The following is a 24,604-nucleotide window of genomic DNA, read 5'->3' as shown; positions in this document are numbered from 1 at the left end:
TGTCACTTAAGGCTAAAAGCAATAAAATTAATAAAGTTATGGGTCAGCATTCCTATTCCCTTCCTGTTAGGATGCAGACCATCATTTTTAAACAGGCTCCATTTGGTCCAGAAAGAGTCAAAGTTACTGATGCAATCAAGACCAGTAGCTAAACTGTAATTTTGCATCCATGTAAACTAAAAACACGACTAAAATGCTCAGAGCTTTTGGACCTAGAGGGAATGGGGCCGGACAGGACACACCTCCTTCCCAGGCTCTGAACTGTGGTCACTACTGACTCCAGATCAGCATGAAGTTTCAATGATAACCTGGACATGACGTAATTTGTGCCAGTATACACTATCACAGTGTGGGGTGGACATCGAGGAGGGCAGGAATTAGCTCATTAAAATCAGTAGTCTTGCCTCCCGATAGACAGAATGTAATTGCACCGGGAAGCTTTACGAATCTGATGATCGAGTCTCCAACAATTAAAATCTCGGGTCGCTCAGGTTCGGGGTTACATGTATAAACATGTAGCATTAAGGCTAGCATTTTGGCTAACGCTAGTTGCTAAGATGCTAGCTGAGACCAGGTGAGCTGGGTGATTGCTCTCCTGGACTGGCGACTCCGTGGGTGTGGGCGGGGGCTGGATAATATCAGCAGCAGGCGGTGATGATGAAGGAGAGAACGATTTCGGAGTGGACGCTGGGTCATACACATTGACCGGCTGCTGAAGGGACAGACGAGCTTGTTTGCCCTCGGCGGGGACTGATGGAGGGGAGAGCGAGCCCGTGGGAGAGGAGAGGCTAGCAGCAGTACGCTTCTTATTGACAGTCCGTCAGACAGTGATCGATCTGCGAGCAGGAGGAAGGATAGGTGAGGAGACTGTGTCCTGGGAGGCCAACGGTGAGAAGAAGTTTGAGAGTGTGATCGATTCGTCGGCGATACTGGACGGGTCGTAGAGTGGGAGTGGGAGCCCATTGTTGTGTTTATTCAACCCGATCTCCAAAAAAATTGTAAAATAGCAACGTTTGTGGAGCAACGTTGCTATTTTACAATTTCAGCTCAGAAATTATAAAATGGTAACGTATGTGTCTACATCGGTGGGCGTGGTTTACAGAGATTTTCTGTTTCTAACCCCTCCCCCTACCCTAATCCTAACCCTAAAATCTCAGAACGTTACTATTTTACAATTTTCGAGCCGAAATTGTAAAATAGCAACGTTGGTCCAAAACGTTCCTATTATACAATTTTCTGTGAGACTGTGTTGGTTTATTGCGACCCTTAACTCATTCTCTGCCAAAGACGTACCCGGACGTACTTTTAACAATGGCGTTCTGTGCCAAAGACGTACTCGGACGTACTTTCATGTTTTGGCTGTTTACATTACATCAGACACTTTCCCAGCCTGTGACATTGTTGTTGTTGTTGTTGCTCCACGATGGAGCGCCATGGCGACGAAGGCTCCCCTTCACAGCGTTCTGATCCGTCTGACACAGATGAATCGGAGGAGGAGAAATGGGTGCCACTTGGAGAGAGCGATGACGATGGTAAAAAGTAGCCTATTTTTTGTATCGCGTTTGAGATGAAATGATCACACACACAACATTCGAGTATAATTGTCACGCATTGTTTATAACTTATGCCGCCGGCATGACTCTCTTCACGTTTCCTCTTGCCAGCTCTCCCTCTCAAGGGAGAGCTCTGTCACACTCAAGGGAGGGGGAATCACATGGATACGTCAAACGCGTCAAACCGCGTCACACACCCGTCCCCAGCAACCAAGGCGAATGCGATGTGTCACATAAACATTTCAAAGTTTACAGCACTAACGTAGCTATTGTGTGATCTTCTGTGCTAACGTTAGTTATGAGAGGTAACGTGACAGCAGGTAACGTTACAGCACTCGTTATTCCTGTGTGTGTGTGTGTGTGTGTGTGTGTGTGAGAGAGAGAGAGAGTGTGTGAGTGTGACCACATAAGGGTTCGTTCCATTTGTTTATGCTTTTATCAAGCTAAGCTAAAAATCCACATGGCAACTGTAAAAGTAAATTATTTGATTTTGTGCACATATTTATCATACTTTGATAAATACTGCGGCCAAGCCTCATCTGTCAAGAAACCCCAGGGGCCAGACTCTCTCTCTCTCTCTCTCTGTAGCCGCTCACTGGGCGGGATGGACCGACACAGCTCCCTCAAATACATTCTCTTATTTTTTATTTTTTATTTATTTATTTGGGAAAACAAATACTGTATAATGTGTCTGATGTGTCACTGAGGCAAAAAATAAAAGGCTCAAAAGAGAGTTCTGCTTGAAACGGTGTCCTTCACTAAAAACCTCTTTTTCTCATATTTATGTTCCAAGGAGGGCATTTTGAGTGAAAACAAGCTAACTGCTTGTAACTAAACAAGGAAACATGGGAGAGTTTCAGTTTTTTACAAGGGGTAAGAAGAGAGTCTCTGCTTTATTGTGAGATATGTTGTGTAATTTTATTCCTAGCACAGAATATTCTGTGGGTCCTGGAAGATCAGGAAATATGCTCAAAATCCTGGCACTGGGAGCACACAGACCGAAATGACCCTGGCAGAGAATGAGTTAACAATCGTTGCCCAGGAAGGAGGATGGTCAGGAGCGTGACTCGGACCGGCCGCTGGCTCGAGGTGCCATAGCTGGGCTACAGGCTAAACAGGCTGCTTTTATCTAGGAATTGGATCAAGATAATCAAGATAGCAATCCCCTAAGATCACTTAGTGGTAAATGAGGAGATGGTCAGAAATAAATCAATAATATCAGGACACAACATGAGACCACACTAATGCCTATAGGTGGCCACAAGACTGACCCTCTCTCAGCCACTTCTTAACAGAGGACTTAAAACCTTTGAAAGTACTGCAGCCTTTAATGACTGCTGGCACACAGACCGCCCGCTTTAACTGTGAATGCAGATTGACTGAATTTCTTGGATCTAAATTGCACACAACAGTCCCCTCTAGTGTAGGCTCTTGTAGTTCTCACACTGGTGTTACGGTTTGTCACAAATTTGTTGAATGGGGGCGGGGCAAGGCCGTGGAAGATCCTATACAACAAACAGACATTTGCCATCAACAGGAAATTCTCATCTGGAGACATGGTTTCAAGTTTCTGAGAGAGATTATAAATCACCTCTGATGCTTTTGCAGTGTTTGCTTGGGGGTGGATATACACCACATTGAAAAACAATTGTGGAAACTCCCGGGGGAGATAAAATGGTCGGAGAGACACTGTCATGCCTGGCCTAGGGGATACCCAGCATAACATAAAAGAAAGTGACTCCCCCTTTCCCCTCTCCCAAGGATGACCATGCCACGACAGGTTTTGCAGTCCACAGAGTAAGATTTATTTAAATATAGCAGCAGAGAGCATCAGGATGAGCACACTCAAAATAATAAACAAAATCTATATTGAACTCTAAGCTTACCTGTAAAGAAACCCCCCCCCCAAATAAACAACATGGTGCGTACCTGCTTAACTAATAACAAACACAGGAGAAAAAGTAACTAAGGATAGATCAGAGATTCTCACCCCATGCTGCTATAGGACTGCTCACAATTATAATCAAAAGGTTAGTACTTGATACAATTATCCAATGGGTTTAGCTAGGCTAACACACAAAGACTGAATCAGCTCCTGACGTGACACAGCCTGGTTGGGAGGAGGAAAAAGAGGAGTGAGGAGGCCTCAGCACAGGCTCCTTTTTAAAGCCGGCCCGCATCCGTCTCCAACCAATCACCAGCATAGTCTGTGATGATCACCAGCAGCAAGAACTCAGAGTACACTGGAGAGCCCCACGCCAGGCAGGGAGGGAGAACACAGCACATCAGAATACACATAATGATCCCCTGGGTCATAACAGACACACAGAGCAATTTGATGTCAGTTCACCTCCGCCGCGTGACTTTCCTGTGACGCTGGGGTCCCGGTCCATTCTGTATGTGGTGAAACTGTCCGGCTCCACCTCGCTGGATGGGACTTGACTGTCCAACCACGTCTCCGTGATCGCCATCACACAGGCAGTCCGGTACTGGTCCGGTACGGTAAGGTGGCGGAGATTTGCTGTCAGCTCCTCTGTTTTCCCTCTCAGTGACCGGGCATTGATCAGCAAGTAGGTGGGCAGGGGAAGTTTGTTCTTCATTTTCTTCAGCCTCTGTCTGATGCTGCCTCTCCTCCCTCGTTTTCGTTTGGATTGTGTATGAGGATGAGTCCGTAGAAAGATCGGTATTGTGTCAACATTTAGGTCGACCAGAGCTTTAGATTTGGACTGAAGTAGGAAGTCTCTATTGTACTGGATCACAGCGCTGCCCGCAGCGTTACCGTGATTGAGTCCCTGGGTCCAATAATCCATTCAGACAAAGCCATGGTGGTATAAAACAAATCGAGTCGTAAAAACTGGGATAAAAGTGCATAAAACACACAAAAGATGACAAAAAGTGACGGAACACGCCAACATGAAAAACACACCGCAGATCGCCACAGTGCAGCGCCCCCGGAGGCCACTGTTACTTCCTGCTTACAGCTCCCGATTCTGCCATATGCACTGCACGCATGCACTTAGTCAGACGTCACAAACATTGGTAATTTTAACATCCTGGAAAATCGACCTATGTTATGAGGACGGCCTGAATGTAAGATGTAGTATACAGGAGTGACGTGACCAAGATGGCGGACAGACAGAAACCTGCCGTGTTTGTTTGCTAGTTTTTTAGTATTTTAATCTGTTTTATATGGGTGCAGCTTAACGTGCCCTAACCCCCCACTAAAAACATGCAGAAGATCGTCATCCGACCAGTGACGACAACATCTAAAGTTGGTCCAATGATGGTCCAATGAAGGTCCCCGGGCGCTGGAAAGAAATAGCGACCACTGCTCCTGGCCTGCCCCCTGGAGGAAAGGACAAGCCTGGATGGGTCAAATGCAGAGGACATATTTCACCGGCCACCGTCAGCATGAGTGTGTGTAGTGGCCGCATGCATGTGTTGTAGTGTGTTCGTGTGACAATAAAGACGGGCTGCCGTCTGAAATCGTAAATCGTAGTGCTAAGTATTCGCTCACCGAAAGTGCACAGGCTGCATGCCTTTTTAGGCGAGTTGCAACAGAGCTTTTATGATTTTTTCTTAGGTATCCTGCTCTATGGGATAGCCTATGTAAAGCGTGCTACCGCCAGAGCCGCGGAGTGCCTGGCCCTGAAAGTTTGTTTGTTTGATAGTTGTTTTTTGTCTCGCCTGGAGAGTTCCCTGAAATCACCACGCAGAGCTCGGTGATCCAGGAACCCTCTATTTTTAAGAGCCTGCTGACCCGAGAAATCTCTGGTCGTGCTTGCACTTAGCCGGCCGGACCCTCTGCCATCTACGCCCGCTAACCTGGCCCGGAGATGCCGGGTGGGGAGCGTCATGCACCAGCAGCTTCTGGTTTTAAACGGAGACCTCGTCTAAAACCTACGATTCATGAAACTACTGATGGAAAAGTTATTGTTGAGGATGAGTTCCTTAATTTACTTGCAGTAAAAATCAAAACGATGGCCCAGGACGAGATAATTCTGGTAGCCTCTAACAACTTTGATTCCGACTGGATTGAGTCCTCTAAAAAGGTCTTGTTTGAGCTATGCCCTACCAAACAGCGGTGTGTGGGCTTCAAAGGCATTCAGAAGGACACTAACAATATTAAAAGCTGCCTTAAAGTGCTGAATGAATGCGGAGACAACATTCCTCATTTTGTCTCCCACTACCTGGATGACCTGCCGCCAGTGTCCTTCAACAACCTGGACGTCTCCAACCTGGTGGCTGTCCTGCTCTCCATCTGTTTTACAGGCCTCATGACACATGGGCTGCTGCCGGACTCCTTGCTGTCGGTCACTTTGGTGCCAGTCATCAAGGACAAGGCAGGTAAGGTGGGGAGTGTGGACAACTACCGACCTATTGCACTGGCCAGTGTACTTTCTAAAGTTTTAGAGAGAATTTTATTAGATCATTTAAGTTCCTTTTTAGTCACGTCTGACAATCAATTTGGATTCAAAGCCAAGCATGGCACTGACCTCTGTATTTATGCATTGAAAGAGGTTATTGATATGTATAAAGGTAAGCATTCCTCTGTTTTAGTGGGGTTTATTGATGCCTCTAAGGCATTCGACCGAGTCAACCACCAGAAACTATTTTTAAAACTGAGGGAGAGGGGCATGCCTGATAGCATTATTAGAGTCCTGGCATTCTGGTATGCTAACCAGACCATGCAGGTAAGGTGGGGTAATACGGTCTCTGCTCCTTTTGGTGTCGGCAATGGCGTCCATCAGGGGGGGCTCCTTTCCCCCGCCCTGTTCAATTTATATATGAATGAACTCTCTGTACAGCTCAGCAGCTGCCGAACGGGATATGTGATTGGTAACACCACTGTAAATCACTTTATGTATGCCAATGATTTGGTTATCCTGTCTCCAAGCAGTACTGGTTTCCAACAGTTGCTGAATATCTGTTCTGACTATGGAGGTCGCTTTGATGTGAAATATAATGCTAAAAAGAGTGTCACTATGATCTGCAGAACAAGAGATGATAAGGATCTCTCCTTTCCTTCTTTTTATTTGTCTGGGCAGGTGCTGGCAGTTTGCTGTCGAACCAGTGGCGCCGGAACGAGTTTGCAATAAGGGGGACACAATATTTTTTTTTTTTTTTTTTTTTTTTTCCAATTTTTTCGGCGCCCATTAGGGCGCCGACGAAAAATTGACGTTTTTATGGACGTTTGGATGATTTTTAGCCATATTTAGATGAATATCTCATTTTAAATTAACATTAGGATTATACTGTAGTAATGTAATTATTCAGTATTTTTCCTTTTCTCACTCACTTGGTGACCTGCTCTCCCTTTAGGTCATTTTATAATTACACTACAACAGACAGCAACACAGGCAGAAACACTGAACTTATTATTATTATTATTATTATCACTTCGAAACACAGTGCAAAACTTGTCATCTCAACACAAAAATAAAATAACAATAACCGTATACGATTATAGCAGCAGCCAATGACAGTGAGTGCAGTACAGAGTCCAGGTCTGTCTGTCTCTCAGGTGTAATAATCCCACAACGATCACGGCTTTAACAAGCATCACAGGCTGTGTAAACAGTGTAAAGTGGGCTCTAAGCGTCAGGGGCAGTTGCCCCCTCAGATTAAATTTTTTTTTTTTTTTTTTTAGGGGGACCAAATTTTAAGGGGGACAAAATGTCCCCCTTGTTCCGGCGCCAGTGTGTCAAACTAAATATTTGGGTCATATTATAACTGATCAAATGAGTGATGATGATGACATGTACAGACAGAGGCGTGTACTGTATCCTCAAGCTAACATGCTGAGGAAGAAGTTTTATTTTTGCTCAGATGATGTAAAGGTTAACCTGTTTAGAGCCTACTGTACTCCTCTGTATACTGCCCCCCTGTGGGTCAAGTATAAGCAGGCTAGCATTAAAAAGCTCCAGGTTGCTTATAATGACTGCCTGAGGATCCTTCTTAGGAAGCCAAGGTGTAGTAGCACCAGTGAAATGTTTTGTGGAGCAGGAGTGAGCACCTTTCATGCCCTGTTGAGAAACCTGATGTATAGGTTTATCTGTCGTCTGAATATGTCTCAGAATATGTTCATTATGTTGCTCTCTCAACCCAATCTCAGTGACACTAGATACATGTCTTCCATCTGGAAACACTGGTACAGTGCCTTACTGTAGAAATGTTAGGTGCTCTTATTGTGTTGTTACCTGTTTTATATGTATTGTGTGTGTTTTTTAATGGACCTTGTGTCTGACAATAAAGTGATGATGATGATGATGATGATGTAAAATGACAAACAGATCCAAAATAATGAAATAATAATAAAACCAAAATATTAGGCTATAATCTTGACAGTCCTACACAATTGTCTTAACTCATTGAGTGCCAGCCACTTTTGGAGAACGGACGCTCCCAGTGCCAGAGTTTCAGAGCTTTTTTCAGTGATTTCTCGAGGCCCACAGAATATTGTGTGATATTACTATGTAAACAATGAACACGCAAAAAGAACGATTAGACTCTTTTCTATCATCAGCAAAAACAGGTTTATTGATATCATTTTCCGTTCTTTAGTTATCAGCCGGAGAAGATAGCTTGATTTAACAAAAAAGAGCAGTTTTTTTCTAGAAGCTGAGATAATGGCCCTTTTGTGAAATTAAACATTTCAAACACATCACTGACTCTGAAGCTAATTTTCTGATGTAGTCACACCTCAAAAATAATTTCCTTCAATAAAACAGTGAGGCCAGGGAATTTTGTTTGGCAGAATAATATTTTTAGCTGCAACCATATATATATGGTTATTTTAGCTGGCCCCTGCGTGCGCTGCTGGTTGCAGCTTCTTGCTGCTGGTGGGCATCGGATATTCTGGCTTGCGTTTGCCAACCCTGTCCTGCTGCCTGGGTCTGTCTGGGTGTTGTGTGGCTGTGTGCTCCAACTCTGCGTGCCCCCCCCCCCCCCCCCCCCCGCCCCGCCCCGCCTCGCCTCGCCTCGCCTCGCCTCAACTGCACACTCCTCCCTGTATGGGAGGTGGCTCTCTGCTGAGTTTGCTCTGACTGCACTGTGAAGGGTGGGCGACATCCAGCTTTTTCCGCGTGTGTTTGTCACCGGCTACTACTGTATGCTTCCAGTTGAGAATAATAACGATGATCATGCGAATGGGCTGTCGCAGCAGTGGAGGAGCTCAATTGTGGGAGCAGATTGGCTGCTGCCTGTTGCAGGCACATCTAACGTTAAAACGCTTCATGCATATCGATGCATACGGATGCGATGCGATTTCCGTTTCCCCAACGACTTATTCTCTGTTTTTCTCTGCCTTTCTGTTAACCTGGAGAGCACTGTCGCCACCTAAGGGTTCTGTAAAATAGGTTATAGACCTCCAATAGCTACAATAGTTGTACAGGAGCTGCGGAAGGCTTTGATCGACGTCCCACCGTCAAAAAACGCATTGGACGTCGAAAGACGTCCGTGGCACTCTACGTCACTATTTAATTGGACGTCGAAAGACGTCCATGGCACTCAATGAGTTAAAACAATATTTTAAAGAGGAATGATTTAATCATTTAGTTTAGTGCGTGAAACAGGCATGCTGTGAAAATGTACGTTTAATCTTCCACATGTTGTGAGCAGGTCTGCTGTCTGCTCCTCTGCTGTCTGCTCTGCTGTCTGCTCCTCTCCTGTCTGCTCCTCTGTCTGCTCCTCTGCTGTCTGCTGCTCTGCTGTCTGCTGCTCTGCTGTCTGCTCCTCTGCTCTCCTCTGCTGTCTGCTCCTCTGCTCTCCTCTGCTGTCTGCTCCTCTGCTGTCTGCTCTGCTGTCTGCTTCTCTGGTCTCCTCTGCTGTCTGCTCCTCTGTCTGCTCCTCTGGTCTCCTCTGCTGTCTGCTTCTCTGGTCTCCTCTGCTGTCTGCTCCTCTGCTCTCCTCTGCTGTCTGCTCCTCTGCTCTCCTCTGCTGTCTGCTCCTCTCGGTACGTGCACATCATGAAACGCTCGGCGGCTTGCCTCCTGTGGAAGCCGCTTTGACGCTGCATCTTGATAGGCTGTCTTGCTCTATTTCCGTGTCTGATTGGTCAATTTGCCTCGCGCCCCCTGCCGCTGGAACCGCCCACAGCGTTTCACTGTCGCAGACTAGAGGCGGCTTGTCTCCGAGCGGCTTCACGCTCGCGGGGCGGGACTAGGGCGGGACCTTTCGTTGAAGCTACCCAATGACAGCTCTTCCTACACATTTCCTCCCCCCACCCTCCTGTGTAGCTCGACCTGAGAACGTTTCTACAGGCTACAGCTCCAAGCTGGAAGCTGGTTTCCACGCCCACAAAACGCTGCGACACAGCGGAAAAGCGAATTTGCCATTGTAGATGTGCACGTACCGTCTGTCTGCTCCTCTGCTGTCTGCTCCTCTGCTCTCCTCTGCTGTCTGCTCTGCTGTCTGCTCCCCTCTGCTGTCTGCTCCTCTGCTCTCCTCTGCTGTCTGCTCCTCTGCTCTCCTCTGCTGTCTGCTCCTCTGTCTGCTCCTCTGCTCACCTCTGCTGTCTGCTCCTCTGCTCTCCTCTGCTGTCTGCTCCTCTGCTCTGCTGTCTGCTCCTCTGCTCTCCTCTGCTGCTCCTCTGCTCTCCTCTGCTGTCTGCTCCTCTGCTGTCTGCTCTGCTGTCTGCTCCTCTGCTCTCCCCTGCTGTCTGCTCCTCTGCTCTCCTCTGCTGTCTGCTCCTCTGCTGTCTGCTCTGCTGTCTGCTCCTCTGCTCTCCTCTGCTGTCTGCTCTGCTGTCTGCTTCTCTGGTCTCCTCTGCTGTCTGCTCTGGGGGGCAACCTCCATTCCGACATACCCCTATTACGACAATCCTCTATTACGACATCCCCCTATTACGACATGCCTCTATTACGACATGCCCGACGTGCCCCTATTACGACACATTTTAGTACCGCCATTCCGACAGTTTAGGTTCGCCAACATAGCCTACATGCCCGCAACGGGGTCATGCCTATGTTCCCCGGGTTCTATGTTCCCTGGGTCCTATGTTCCCCACTCCCGAAAAAGGGTCCTATGTTCCCCGCTCCCGAAAAAGGGTCCTATGTTCCCCCGCGAGTCGGCGAGTGCAAACAGCAAAATCTTGAGGTTGTGAGACTTCATTGAAAGACTGCATGAGGGAAAGCTCGAGTCTAACGAGTCTGACAGTAAAAATAAATTATAAGTTGACTGCGCAGCGGCAGCAGCAGCAGCAACATATTAGCCTACATTTTTCAGAGAGAGAGAGAGAGAGAGAGAGAGAGATCAATATTTGCAACATTCACGCAGCACAAATTGCCTCAGCCTATATAACCCACAGCCATGCACAAGTTCTGTAAAGCCATTCAAATATATTGTTTAATTTCGCTTGATATAGCCTAGCCGCAGGGAAAGTATAGACTAAGTAAGAACTGGTGAGAAACTGCTGGCCGCCACCTATTAGCTGTCGGTGGAGGTGATTTCAATCAGGAGACTTGATGGATAAACAATGATTTATTACAATGAATGAATGTTACAGAATATTATGATGAGAAAGTTAGTTAGTCTTTGGAGCTTGACACCACTGGGAGATATCGAGATCGAGCTGGATCAGCTCGAGCAGCACGGCCATATATACCCCCCAGTGGAGTCAGGATACTGGTGCTGGTGAACCTCTTGGTGACTGATGGATCAGGGATTTGGTGGAGACGGGGAGGTGGTGGGTGTGTGTCAGCCAGCAGGATGAGAGAGACTGAATGAGACACAGAAAAGCATATTTATGCACACATCAACCATGTGATAGGCTGCCTAAAGGGGAGTGCCACAATGTGATAGGCTAAAAGTGCAGGTGAGCAAAGGTGTATAAGGTGATGTGTTGCTATGCTATTGGTTTATGGGAAAGTAGGAGGCAACCACTGATTATTCAATTATCACCAGGAAGCTGACAGGTTACCAGGTGAGCAAGCAGGAGAACTGCAGTGACTGTGGAACCGGTGAGGATCAAGATCGTCCTGTCTGAACCTTCGTTTATAAACTCCACTTCAATCAGGAGACTTGATGGATAAACAATGATTTATTACAATGAATGAATGTTACAGAATATTATGATGAGAAAGTTAGTTAGTCTTTGGAGCTTGACACCACTGGGAGATATCGAGATCGAGCTGGATCAGCTCGAGCAGCACGGCCATATATACCCCCCAAAAGAAGGCGCAAGCCCCAGAACCCAGCAGAGAACTTTATAGAAAGAAGAACTCACCGGGTGACAGGATCAGGAGACATAATCTTACCGGGATGATGAGACAGCTGAGGGATTGAACATATCAGAGTAAACAAGAATTTAAATATGATTATGGCAGTTGGAACAATTAATGAGATAATATCACCTGAGTCATAGAGAGCAGACAAATCTAATGGAGGTATTTTCATGAGGCAGCCATCTGCTGCATCTCCATCTTTGCCATGGCTCACTAGTCTAGAGGTGAGAAATGGCTCACTGTAGTGTAGAGGTAAGTCATGGCTCACTGTAGTGTAGAGGTAAGACATGGCTCACTGTAGTGTAGAGGTGAGACATAGCTCACTGTAGTGTAGAGGTGAAACGTGGCTCACCATAGTGTAACGGTGAAACGTGGCTCACCGTAGTGTAGAGGTGAAACTTGGCTCACCGTAGTGTAGAGGTGAAACTTGGCTCACCGTAGTGTAGAGGTGAAACTTGGCTCACCGTAGTGTAGAGGTGAAACTTGGCTCACCGTAGTGTAGAGGTGAAACTTGGCTCACCGTAGTGTAGAGGTGAAACTTGGCTCACCGTAGTGTAGAGGTGAAACTTGGCTCACCGTAGTGTAAAGGTGAAACTTGGCTCACCGTAGTGTAAAGGTGAAACTTGGCTCACCGTAGTGTAAAGGTGAAACTTGGCTCACCATAGTGTAACGGTGAAACGTGGCTCACCGTAGTGTGGAGGTGAAACGTGGCTCACCGTAGTGTAGAGGTGAAACGTGGCTCACCATAGTGTAACGGTGAAACGTGGCTCACCGTAGTGTGGAGGTGAAACGTGGCTCACCGTAGTGTAGAGGTGAAACGTGGCTCACCATAGTGTAACGGTGAAACGTGGCTCACCGTAGTGTGGAGGTGAAACGTGGCTCACCGTAGTGTGGAGGTGAAACGTGGCTCACCATAGTGTAACGGTGAAACGTGGCTCACCGTAGTGTGGAGGTGAAACGTGGCTCACCGTACTGCCCTGCAAAGCTAAAAGGGGGTAACTCAATTTTTGTCAAAAATTAGTTTTTGTCATTTTTGGAACACTGAAGATCTGCTTTATCATGTGGAAAAATATCTTGAGTCAATTGGGTTGTTTTTTGGAGAAAATAGGGGGTCATATTTACAGTAACTTCCAAAAGCCCTAGAAAAGCCAAGCAAGACTGAGGTAACATCAGTTACGGTTGTTTGGTTTGGTTTGACTGCACTCTGAATGCTCTGCCCTGCAACGCAAAAAGGGGGTAACTCACCAGAATGCTCAGGTTGAGTTAAGGTATGAATTACATTACTGGGCAGGCCTAATGTCATGATTGTGACATCGGACCAATACCACCCCCACCCACACAGACACCCACATTAACTCCCAAGGTTGCCAGCTCATACGGCATTAACCCCCTAATCCTTATACATTAACCCACGAGGCACCTCATATGACATTAACCCCCGAGGCACCAGCTCATACCACATTTATCCCCCAAGCTCCAGCTCGTACAACATTAACCCCAGAGATGCCAGCTCATACCACATTAACCCCCGAGGCGCCAGCTCATACCACATTAACCCCCGAGGCGCCAGCTCATACCACATTAACCCCGATGCGCCAGCTCATACAAATGTAACCCCCGTGGTGCCAGCTCGTACAACATTAACTCCTGAGGCGCCAGCTCATATGACATTAACCCCCGAGGCGCCAACTCATACCACATTAACCCTGAGGCACCGCGCATATGAAATTAACCCCGGAGGTGCCAGCTTATATGACATTAACCCCCGAGGCGCCAGCTCATACCACATTAACCCCAGAGGCACCGCTCATATGAAATTAACCCCGGAGGTGCCAGCTCATACAACATTAACCCCCGAGGCACCAGCTCATATGACATTAACCCCTGAGGTACCAGCTCATACAACATTAACCCCCGAGGTGCCGCTCATATAAAATTAACCCCAGAGGTGCCAGCTCATACGGCATTATCCCCCGAGGTGCCAGCTCATACAACATTAACCCTCCAGGTACCAGCTCATACAACATTAACCCCCGAGGCACCGCGCATATGAAATTAACCCCAGAGGTGCCAGCTCATATGACATTAACCCCCGAGGCACCAGCTCATATGACATTAACCACTGAGCTACCAGCTCATACAACATTAACCCCCGAGGCGCCAGCTCATATGACATTAACCCCTGAGGTACCAGCTCATACAACATTAACCCCCGAGGTGCCGCTCATATGAAATTAACCCCAGATGTGCCAGCTCATATGACATCAACCCCCGAGGAGCCAGCTCATACGACATTAACCCCCGAGGCGCCAACACACAGACACACAACGGGCCAACAAGAGTCCCACCAAATGTAGGCTTGAAGGATGTGTAGCGGCCTGATAATCTAGTTATATTATATTATACGTATATTATATTAAGCGTAATTGTGCCATGAACATGAGACTTCGTGTCTATGTTATCATTATTATCATACTGGTTTTATATAGTGATAAGCAACCAAGTGAAGGATCAAATTGAAGTTACTGTCTTTTTGCTTGGCATCACCCCTTATTATTTTGCAGACAATGCAAAGCTAGAGTAAGGTAACTTCCAAATAAGGTCAAAGGTCAAGTTTGAGCTAAAAAAAATATGTAGATAAATAACTACGTTAAATAAACAAATAATTTACATATTTCCAGTTTTCTTCCTACAATACATTTGGCTGGACAACAACAAAACTTTAAAGTCATTTTTCTCAGTTCTACACTCTGGCGAGTTACCCCCTTTTAGCTTTGCAGGGCAGCGTAGTGTAGAGGTGAAACATGGCTCACCGTAGTGTAGAGGTGAGACATGGCTCACTGTAGTGTAGAGGTGAGACATGGCTCACCGTAGTGTAGAGGTGAAACGTGGCTCACCGTAGTGTAGAGGTGAAACTTGGCTCACTGTAGTGTAGAGGTGAAACTTGGCTCACCGTAGTGTAGAGGTAATACATGGCTCAGTGTATATACCCCCCAAAAGAAGGCGCAAGCCCCAGAACCCAGCATAGAACTTTCTAGAAAGAAGAACTCACCGGGTGACAGGCTCAGGAGACATAATCTTACCGGGATGGTATGACAGCTGAGGAATTTGAACATATCAGAGCAAGCAAGAGAATTTAATATTATTATGGCAGTTGAACGATAAATGGAGTCACCAATGACTCTGCAGTATGAATGGAGTCAGCAACGACTCAGGCCGCATGAATGGAGTCAGCAACGACTCTGCAGTATGAATGGAGTCAGGCAATGACTCTGCAGTATGTATGGAGTCAGCATTGACTCTGCAGTATGTATGGAGTCAGGCAATGACTCTGCAGTATGTATGGAGTCAGGAGTATGAATGGAGTCAGGCAATGACTCTGCAGTATGAATGAAGTCAGCAATGACTTAGGCCGCATGAATGATGTCAGCAATGACTTAGGCCGCATGAATGAAGTCAGCAACGACTCAGGCTGCATGAATGGAGTCAGCAACGACTCTGCAGTATGAATGGAGTCAGCATTGATTTAGGTTGCTGAGACCGGCAGGCATGGGCTTAGCCTGTAATGATAAATGCATGAATGAGTTTTTGTAACTCAGGTAGCCTGAATGGAGTCAGCATTGACTTAGGTGCTGAGACCGCATGAGCTTAGCCTGGGTATTAAGACAGGACCCCCAGGTGACTCCATCCGCAAGCCCCACGCATGGGACGGAGCGGGGAGGAAGCGCATTAAGCCCCCCGCTTCCCCCGGAAGGGGAGAGCGAATTGGACGGGCACCCGGAGATTCCGAGGTCGGATGGCGCACGGTAGCACCGGAAAAACTATGACTGAAACGGTCACATCTTTGCTGGGGTCAACCTTTTTAAATTGGTGAAACCTTTGAAATACCTTTAAGAATAACTAGCAGTCTTGAATGAACTTGATTGCTGCTGCTTGCTGAAAGAGAAAGAACACAATTTAAGTAAGAATAAACCAGACAAACAATTTGATGTGGCATGAAATTGTTTGTTATGAAAGCCATGTGATGTGGTCATGAGGCGCATGAAGGGCATGATTTGAGACATAACCGCCTTTGTTAATAATGCCTACAACTGCTTTGTTGTCGCACTGCAGTGCTATGCGTTTATGATGCCAGAACTTTCCCCATATATGACAAGCTACTGCTACAGGATAGATCTTAAACACATGCCGAATCCCGACTGCTTATCGTGGATAAACAGGTTGAGTTAAATGCTGAGAGAGCTGAAGCATGCTGATAAACATAACTAATACCAGCCACAAGATTAGCCAGCAGTGACCTGCAAGGTTGGCGTTATGAACTTAACAAACGATGAAAAAATGCAGCTGAAGCTGAATAGACAGAAAACATGCTAAACAACAAAGCTGTAGACTGCCGGAATGAATGTGCTGCTTAACAACTTTAAAGCGGCTGCTGAAAGCTGAGGACAAACGTAATTATTAGAATGCTGGAAGAAAATGCCTTTTAAATATATACTGAAAGGCCAGGCACGTGTGTTTTTGGATTGCAGGTTGAAGAGAGCAATACGTTCACCCAGATGAATCGGCCTGCTTGCTGAAAAATAAGAACACAATTTAAGTATAGAATAAACCAGAAAGACAATTTGATGTGGCATATGAGGGTTACCTAACACATGTGAATGCCTGCTGCTGAAGCTGGTTTACAAATGAATTGAGTGAAAAGAGCCTTTACAATTATGCACATCATGAAGCCATTAACATGTGAGCTTCCCAAGTGAATTAAGCCTGCTGCTGAGCTGGCTGCAGACAAACATATGAAGGCAAGAGACGACACTCTTTATGCTTTAAATGACTGCCCTGCTGCCATTTTGGCTTGGACCCCTCCTTAACTGAATGGGGCAACACTAGATGATCATAGCGACATGGCAGCCACTCAGAGGTGGTCTTCTACGAGCCAAAATGGCGGATTGCTGATGTTGCCATTGAATGAAGAATTACTGACACTTAAGGGAAACTAACCCCCCGGATTTCTGGCAAGACTGCATTCTGCCTCATTTGAAAAACAATGGAGGGACAGCAGCGTCTCCTCTTGACCAAAGCAGGTTTGAACCCATAGAGCACTTATGCAAGAAAATGATTAAGATAGTAGAATAATGTTAACAGTTTGTCTGAGATGTGACAGTGACCAAATCCTTCACACACCACCCAAAAAAAAAAAAACATATTATATAGCCTAAATATATATATTTAAAAGCTGAAAAGGTTAGTTAGAAACGTTAATGACATGATACACTGCTGAGCAAGATAGCATACCATTGCAAAATGAAATTGCAATGTGACTCACGGGGAATGAGTGAGCTGCTTGCTGAAAGGGAAGACATTAAAGTTAGAATTTGACCATACAAACAATGATGCTATGAGAATTACAGGACTCATGTCTTGCGTAGGTTTTAAGAATGAGATTGAATGATACTGAATAACCAACAATTATTCACATTGAAATGGAATTAACGTGTGAGCTTCCATCTCAAATGCTCTTCTAAAGCCACCTATTTCTGAAAAATTTGGTGAAAACGACATATGCTCCGCTAGGGTTACAGACAAGTGCCTGACCTTTTCTGAAAGGTAAAGCTTTGAAGTTTCTGTTCCAAGTGTCAGAATGACTCTGCGTTACTCACCCTGAGCAACACCAGCTCAAACACGATGGTTGATTCTCGCCTTGAATAAAAACACTTTGAGTGTAAACAGTAGCTGAGGTTGTTGTATTTATTCCTAGAAACCCAAGGAGACACAGCCACAGGCCTTACCACATCCCAACTCAAAGATGAAAATACCAAACGTGAGTAGCCTATTTAGCAGTGGTTTTTGTGGGGAGTATTAATTAATACACAGGCGGATTTCCAAAAAACCATTTGAAAAGCCAGATAATCTGAAATGTTGATTATGAACAAAAACGGGTATATCTTCCGCTGTGTTGATCTGATCCGAAAAAAGACGACATGGTTCGATGCGCAAGAATCAGACGATTAATTTGGTATGAAGCATGAACAGCATTGTTCAGAATTAACCACCTAATTCATCACATTAATGACAGATGAACAGCAAAATCTAAAACGTAATGCCCGTGTTACAGTGCAATGCAAAGAACAATGATCCACATCAGACTGCATTAACATGTGCCTTGTGAATGTTGAATCTACCACCTGACCGGAAATACGGCTCAAAGTAAAGCAATGAACTACATTTCCCAGCATGCTTGGTGCTGTTCTCTGGGTGATGACGTCACCTTCAACATTTACCCGGAAATGCAAGCTACGTGTTTTGATATGAAGCTGTGTTCCATAAACAAATATAAGACTTCCGCTTTACTTCCGGTTTGCGGAGCTAGCAAATATAAGACTTCCGGTTGCCTTCAGAGTAAAAGCGGCATAATTCATGTTTTTATAAGGCATAGAAAAATGGTTAGTTCGCAGATTAAAACAATAAACAAAGCATATAAACGAAGGTATACAATACAAATTATGTTTCTGTTTAACACCAACTGTTTTAATAACATTGAGAACGCTCTTCTCAGTATGTAAATGGATAAAACCTGTTCACTGGAGTGCTAGCCTTTACAAATTGGACACTGGACAGGTTTGTGTTCAGAGTGGGAGCTTGCCAAACATATGCACGCGCTCAGGAAGACCTCCTCTATGACATCCCACCCTCCGCTAAGGCCATTAGGAGTAAAAAACAAATATGGCGGCCCATCAAACCCACCCAAACACACAACGGTGACATTTCTGGACAGCTTTTGAACAGTGGACACCCCCGTGTCCAAGATGTCGCCACAAACCATATGTGCACGCGCTCAGGGAGACCTCCTCTATGACATCCCACCCTCCGCTAAGGCCATTAGGAGTATAAAAAAATATGGCGGCCCATCAAACCCCATCAAACACACTACGGTGACATTTCTGGACAGCTTTTGAACAGTGGACACCCCCGTGTCCAAGATGTCGCCACAAACCGTATGTGCACGCGCTCAGGGAGACCTCCTCTATGACATCCTACCCTCCGCTAAGGCCATTAGGAGTAAAAAAAAATATGGCGGCCCATCAAACACACTACGGTGACATTTCTGGACAGCTTTTGAACAGTGGACACCCCCGTGTCCAAGATGTCGCCACAAACCATATGTGCACGCGCTCAGGGAGACCTCCTCTATGACATCCCACCTTCCGCTAAGGCCATTAGGAGTAAAAACAAATATGGCGGCCCATCAAACCCCATCAAACACACTACGGTGACATTTCTGGACAGCTTTTGAACAGTGGACACCCCCGTGTCCAAGATGTCGCCACAAACCGTATGTGCACGCGCTCAGGGAGACCTCTTCTATGACATCCCACCCTCCGCTAAGGCCATTAGGAGTAAAAAAAAATATGGCGGCCCATCAAACCCCATCAAACACACTATGGTGACATTTCTGGACAGCTTTTGAACAGTGGACACCCCCGTGTCCAAGATGTTGCCACAAACCATATGTGCACGCGCTCAGGGAGACCTCCTCTATGACATCCCACCCTCCGCTAAGGCCATTAGGAGTAAAAAAAAAATGGTGGCATTAAAGCCTGGCGGGATAAGAAGGTTGGAAGAATTAGAGAGACAATTATCCTCTCTCTCACCAATATGGGTAACATAGACTTCCCTCCTTGTCAGTTTTTCAGATTGGATGGATTATTTTCAGATTGGATGTTCATTCAAAATAAATGGTGAGAACCGGTCCACAAAACTTAACAACTGGGTGTGATTTTTTTATGTTACCCTAACCTTGACTGAACTGTTTTACTCATGCAACTTGTTTATCTTTTAAACTTTTAACTGTTTTGCTTGACTGGCCTAAGCCCTTAAACTCAAATGTTTTTACTTTACATTTCCCCTTAAGTATCTTCATAGCTGTTTAACTAAATAAATAAATATGTTCAATTGTGTACAACACTGTCACGTCCAGATTGTGTCTGCTGGTTGCAGCTCCAGTGACTATTTCACTCAAGCTACTTAAAAGTTAATCAAGACTTTATTCTTACACATAAGAACCTGAATCATAATTCCTCTCACCATGGCTCTGACAATGGCTCTGAAGACGGACCTGATGTCACCCATGTTGCTGTAAGTATAGTGTACATTTTATGTTTATTAAGGTTTTGTCTTAAGAACCAACAATGTTGCATCTTGGTAAATTTGGTCACATGCAGATTTGTAGACTATGTGCTGGTATTTATTTTGTGTAGATGAAAAACAAAGTAGCCTATAAGCCTTTTCTTGTGTGAATGTGTGCGATGAAGTGAAACTGCTTAATTTGAAAATTTGTTGATCATTGTTCTCACAAAACAACTTGATGGTTAATGATAATAATGATAATATTTCTGATCAGAATTTGCTTTTTATTTTCTCCCTATTACAGAGCCTGGATGCTGACTGTGGTGGTTCTATACCCAGATATCCAACATCCCCACTCTTATTTGAGGATGAACTTTCCACAGAGAGTGAACTTCACTTCAATGATCTACCTAATTGTAGCCCCGCATCAGAGTCACAAAATACCGGTAACTTCGTTCCTGATGACAGTGTTGGCATCGGTGTGTTAGAACCAAGGCAGTCTTTTACGGACTCTGACTCTGAATCCATTATTGGCAGTGGAGAACAACTTCCCCTTGTATATGACAGTCCTGATGAGTCAGTAAATGAGGAATCACATTTGGGAGAAGTCGGTCATGAAAAGTTTCCTCTGGGAAATGAAGACCCACTTTACACTGGTTCACGACTAACCCAAGCTCAGAATTTTTTACTTATACTTTCATTTGTTTTGAGACACAGACTCACAGGCATGACCCTCTCTGATCTTCTAGATTTGATTAATATTCACTGTCCAGAAAACACACTGTCAACCTCAAAGCATCTGTTCTTAAAAGAGCTTAAGCCAGTACAAGGTCACCTACAATGTCACATATACTGTCCAAACTGTGAGTATTACATCGGTGACCAGGATAGTGAAGGGCAATGTGTTGTATGCAACACAACCTGGGATAAAAAGAGCTCGCTGAAGAATGGAAACTTCTTCATATACTTGCCAATCCAAACACAGTTAGAACATCTTCTTCAAAGGGAAGATATTGCACATTGTCTCAAGCCAGGAGATGGCACGTGTAATTCTGAAATGTATGATGATGTATGCAGTGGTAAAATGTACCATAATCTGAACAAAAATGGAGGCCCGCTTGATTGTCCTCATGGATACTCCTTGACACTCAACTGTGACGGAGTGCCTGTTTTCAAATCATCGCTGTATGGTATTTGACCATTACAAGGGATTGTAAATGAGCTTCTTTACCCTGTGCGGAAAGAAAATGTTTTACTTTTTGGCTTGTGGTTTGGCAATAAAACGCCAAATGTTAATACATTTTTAAAGCCATTCACTCTAGAGTGTCAGAAGTTGTCGACTGTGGGCTTTAAGTTAAAAAGAAACAGCATTTTGGAACAATGTCGAGTTGTGGCAGCTGTTATGATGTGTGATTCAGTAGCCAGGCCCATACTTCAAAACATGACCCAGTTTAATGGTCTATATGGGTGCAGCCTCTGTCTACATCCTGGTGAACAAGTTCAAAAGGGTAATGGTACTGTTAGGGCATACCCATACAAAGATGTTCCAAAAAGGGACCATGCTTCAACCATAAATGATGCAAGGGAGGCTCTGTGTACCACAAAATCTGTGAGGGGTGTTAAAGGGCCCACATGTCTGATAAACATTCCACACTTTGACATTGTATCTGGCATGCCTCCTGACCATATGCATAATATACATCTTGGTGTGGTTAGGCAAATGGCAAGTATGTGGCTGGACAGTGAAAACCATGAGAAGTCATATTACATTGGGACTAGAGTGACTGAGCTTGATGAACAACTCTTACTAATTAAGCCTCCCTGCAATGTGACAAGAGTCCCCCGATCTCTTCAGCAAAGGAGGTTTTGGAAGGCTAGTGAATGGCAGAACTGGTTACTGTTTTATAGTATCTTTGTGCTAAAAGGAATTCTGCCCCAGGCCTTTTACCAGCACTGGTTAGTCCTTGTCACATTTATGTTCTTACTGTGCAAGGATGTTATTACAACAGAGGACTTAAAAAGATGTGAAAAACTTGTCGTAGATTTTGTCAAACAATTCGAAACACTGTATGGAAAGCAAAATGTGTCATTTAATGTACATTTATGTCTCCATTTGCCAGAATCTGTAAAGAATTGGGGACCTTTGTGGGCTCATTCTGGGTGCACGGTGGCTCAGTGGTAGAGCTGTCGCCTCATAGTCAGAAGGTCCTGAGTTCGATTCTCGCCTGGGACACTGTGGGCGCTGTGGTTGTGTTCCCCCCCATATCTTCAGTGCCTACTGCCCAGGTGGGGTATCTCATCGTAAGGGCCTTTCTCTCTGTGTGGAGTTTGCATGTTCTCCCCGTGCTCCCCCAGGGGGTTCCTCCGTATATAACCCCCCCACTAAAAACATGCAGAAGATCAGATCGTCATCGTCATCCGACCAGTGACGACAACACCCGAAGTTGGTCCCCGGGCGCTGTACGAGAAAGCGACCACTGCTCCTGGCCTGCCCCCCGGAGGAAAGGACATGCCTGGATGGGTTAAATGCAGAGGACACTTTTCACCGGCCACCGTCAGCATGAGTGTGTTGTGGCCGCATGCATGTGTTGTGGTGTTCGTGTGACAATAAAAGACGGGGCTTGTCCCGTTACGAGAGTTTTTTTTATATATTTGAGTCATTTAATGGAGAAATACTAAAAAAGTTTCATGGCACTCAATGTGTTCCTTTATGAAAGAATTCACATATCGGCAAGTATTGCCTCTTTTGAGGAATGATGCACTGAGAAATGCTGTGCCTGAATGCATCCAACTGTATAAAAACTTAACTGGTCAAAAAAGACTGAAGCAGTTTGAAAGAGTAGGCGATCAGGTTATTACCCTTGGTTTGCATTATTCACGAAAACTTAGTAGTGAAGAGACACTGGTCATGAGCAACTTCCAGTCACCGCGGATACAGTTGTGAAAATATTCAGTAGACTTCTAGTCAGCGGAGAACTGTATTACTCACAGGAGTTCACAAGAGTAGTGAAAAGGAACAGCTTCACTGTTTTGTTGCTGAATGGACACATAATCACTGTATACTATTACGTTGTAGTAGAGCAACATGGTAACAGGAAATGCTTTGCTCTTGGAAGAGTATGATAGATCACACAGTACATTGATTAATGTTGAAAATGTAGTTGGTCTGAAAAGGGTTTTGCAGGGCAGGAAACAGATATTTGATGTGACAATGTTCAAAAGAAAATGTATGCTAATTGATCTGCCACAATATGCAAGCCTCTATGCATGCATACTACCTCCAAGATCCAGTGTGGAGGATTGAACAGTGAAGGGCAAAGTAAATGTCTATTGGAAAAACTAATAGCATAATAGTATCCTATTGACACTAATAAGGCGGCCCACAGCACACATTTGCTTGAGTGACATCACTGATGACATCACAATTGCTCAAGTGACATCTCTGACTTCAGCCAGAGAAACTGAGCGTGCCAAGCTAAATCACACCCCAAAAAAGTGCACCCATGACACATCCTCTCTAGTCTCCACGCACAGATTTCTAGTACTAGAAGGGGTTAGGGTTAGGCTCGCCCGCAGAGCGTGCTTGCCCGCTGTGCGGATTCGCATTCACATCACTGATGACATCTCTCACTGATGACATCGCAATTGCTCAAGGTGACATCACTCAGCGCACAATTGCTCAACTTTGCATGTCATAGACATTGTGACATCAGTGAAACAATTGTTTTTTTTCTCATTCCTGGTTAATCCTTGTCACATTCATGTTCTTACTATGCAAGGATATTATAACAGTTAAAAATATATGAAAAACTGATTGTATATTTTGTCAAACAATTTGAAACACTATGGAAAAAATGTCATTGTACAATTTGTCTTTTTATTTGCCAGAATCTGTAAAGAATTACAGACCTTTGTGGGCACATTGAGGATATATCTTTGAATAATTTAATGGGGAAATACTCAACTGTTTCATAAACAGTCTGAAAATGAGAACTCAAGCTATTAAGGTCTTTTCCTCCCACCATGTTGCCAACATGACGAACAAGGCATACAATTGTGTCCAATTGAGTATTGGTTTCAGTAAACACATTTTTTCATTTTCATATATGAAATGTGTAACTGCAAAGAATAAACATGACTGTATATTAATATCTGTAAAGTTATGTCTTAACTCAAAGAAAAATCAATTGTTTCAATAAAACTATTACACGTAAACATGTTATGCAGTTTTTTGTCTTCATTACAATATCTTTTTTTATAGCCTATGTATCAATATAAGCATGGATCCATGCTTAATTATGTTTATTGGAAAATATACAATGTAAAAATGTGCAGTTCTTTATCCCAATATATTTTTTATATATGTTGCAATATATATCCATACATGTACATGCATATATTGGAAAATATAAAGACAAACTATTACATGAAAAAATATAGTGCAGTTTTTGATCTTCATTGCAATATATCTTTTTATATGTATCAATATATAGCCATGCATGGTCTATGCATATATTGCAGTATATTGGAAAATATAAACAGTATTTTCCATATATGGGAATGTATTATCTAATATATCCCATGATATATTCCAATATACTGCAATATATTTTTGTTCCATAAGGGAGTGCCCAGTATAGTATTATATGTTCTAATACTAGATTCACTACGTGTGTATGAGCATGTACTGTGGCTTACCTTGGA

The 24,604-nt window shown here is 44.6% G+C and overlaps 1 protein-coding gene across 1 annotated transcript in view; it reads left to right on the top strand.

Annotated features, from left to right (window-relative positions):
- Positions 1-5,533: 5,533 nt before the first annotated feature.
- The window catches only part of LOC310775947 (mitogen-activated protein kinase kinase kinase kinase 3-like), a gene marked incomplete at both ends in the record, with an annotated part of 120,504 nt that continues 101,433 nt past the window's right edge, over positions 5,534-24,604 (top strand). The window contains one exon of the mRNA XM_083636070.1: positions 5,534-5,816. Within this exon, the coding sequence (XP_083492196.1) occupies positions 5,534-5,816 (283 nt within the window). The remainder of the gene's footprint in view (positions 5,817-24,604) is intronic.

Source organism: Poromitra crassiceps (assembly GCF_964638095.1).
Source record: "Poromitra crassiceps genome assembly, chromosome: 4".
Lineage (NCBI taxonomy): Eukaryota > Metazoa > Chordata > Actinopteri > Beryciformes > Melamphaidae > Poromitra > Poromitra crassiceps.
This window is presented reverse-complemented; position numbering and strand designations above follow the sequence as displayed.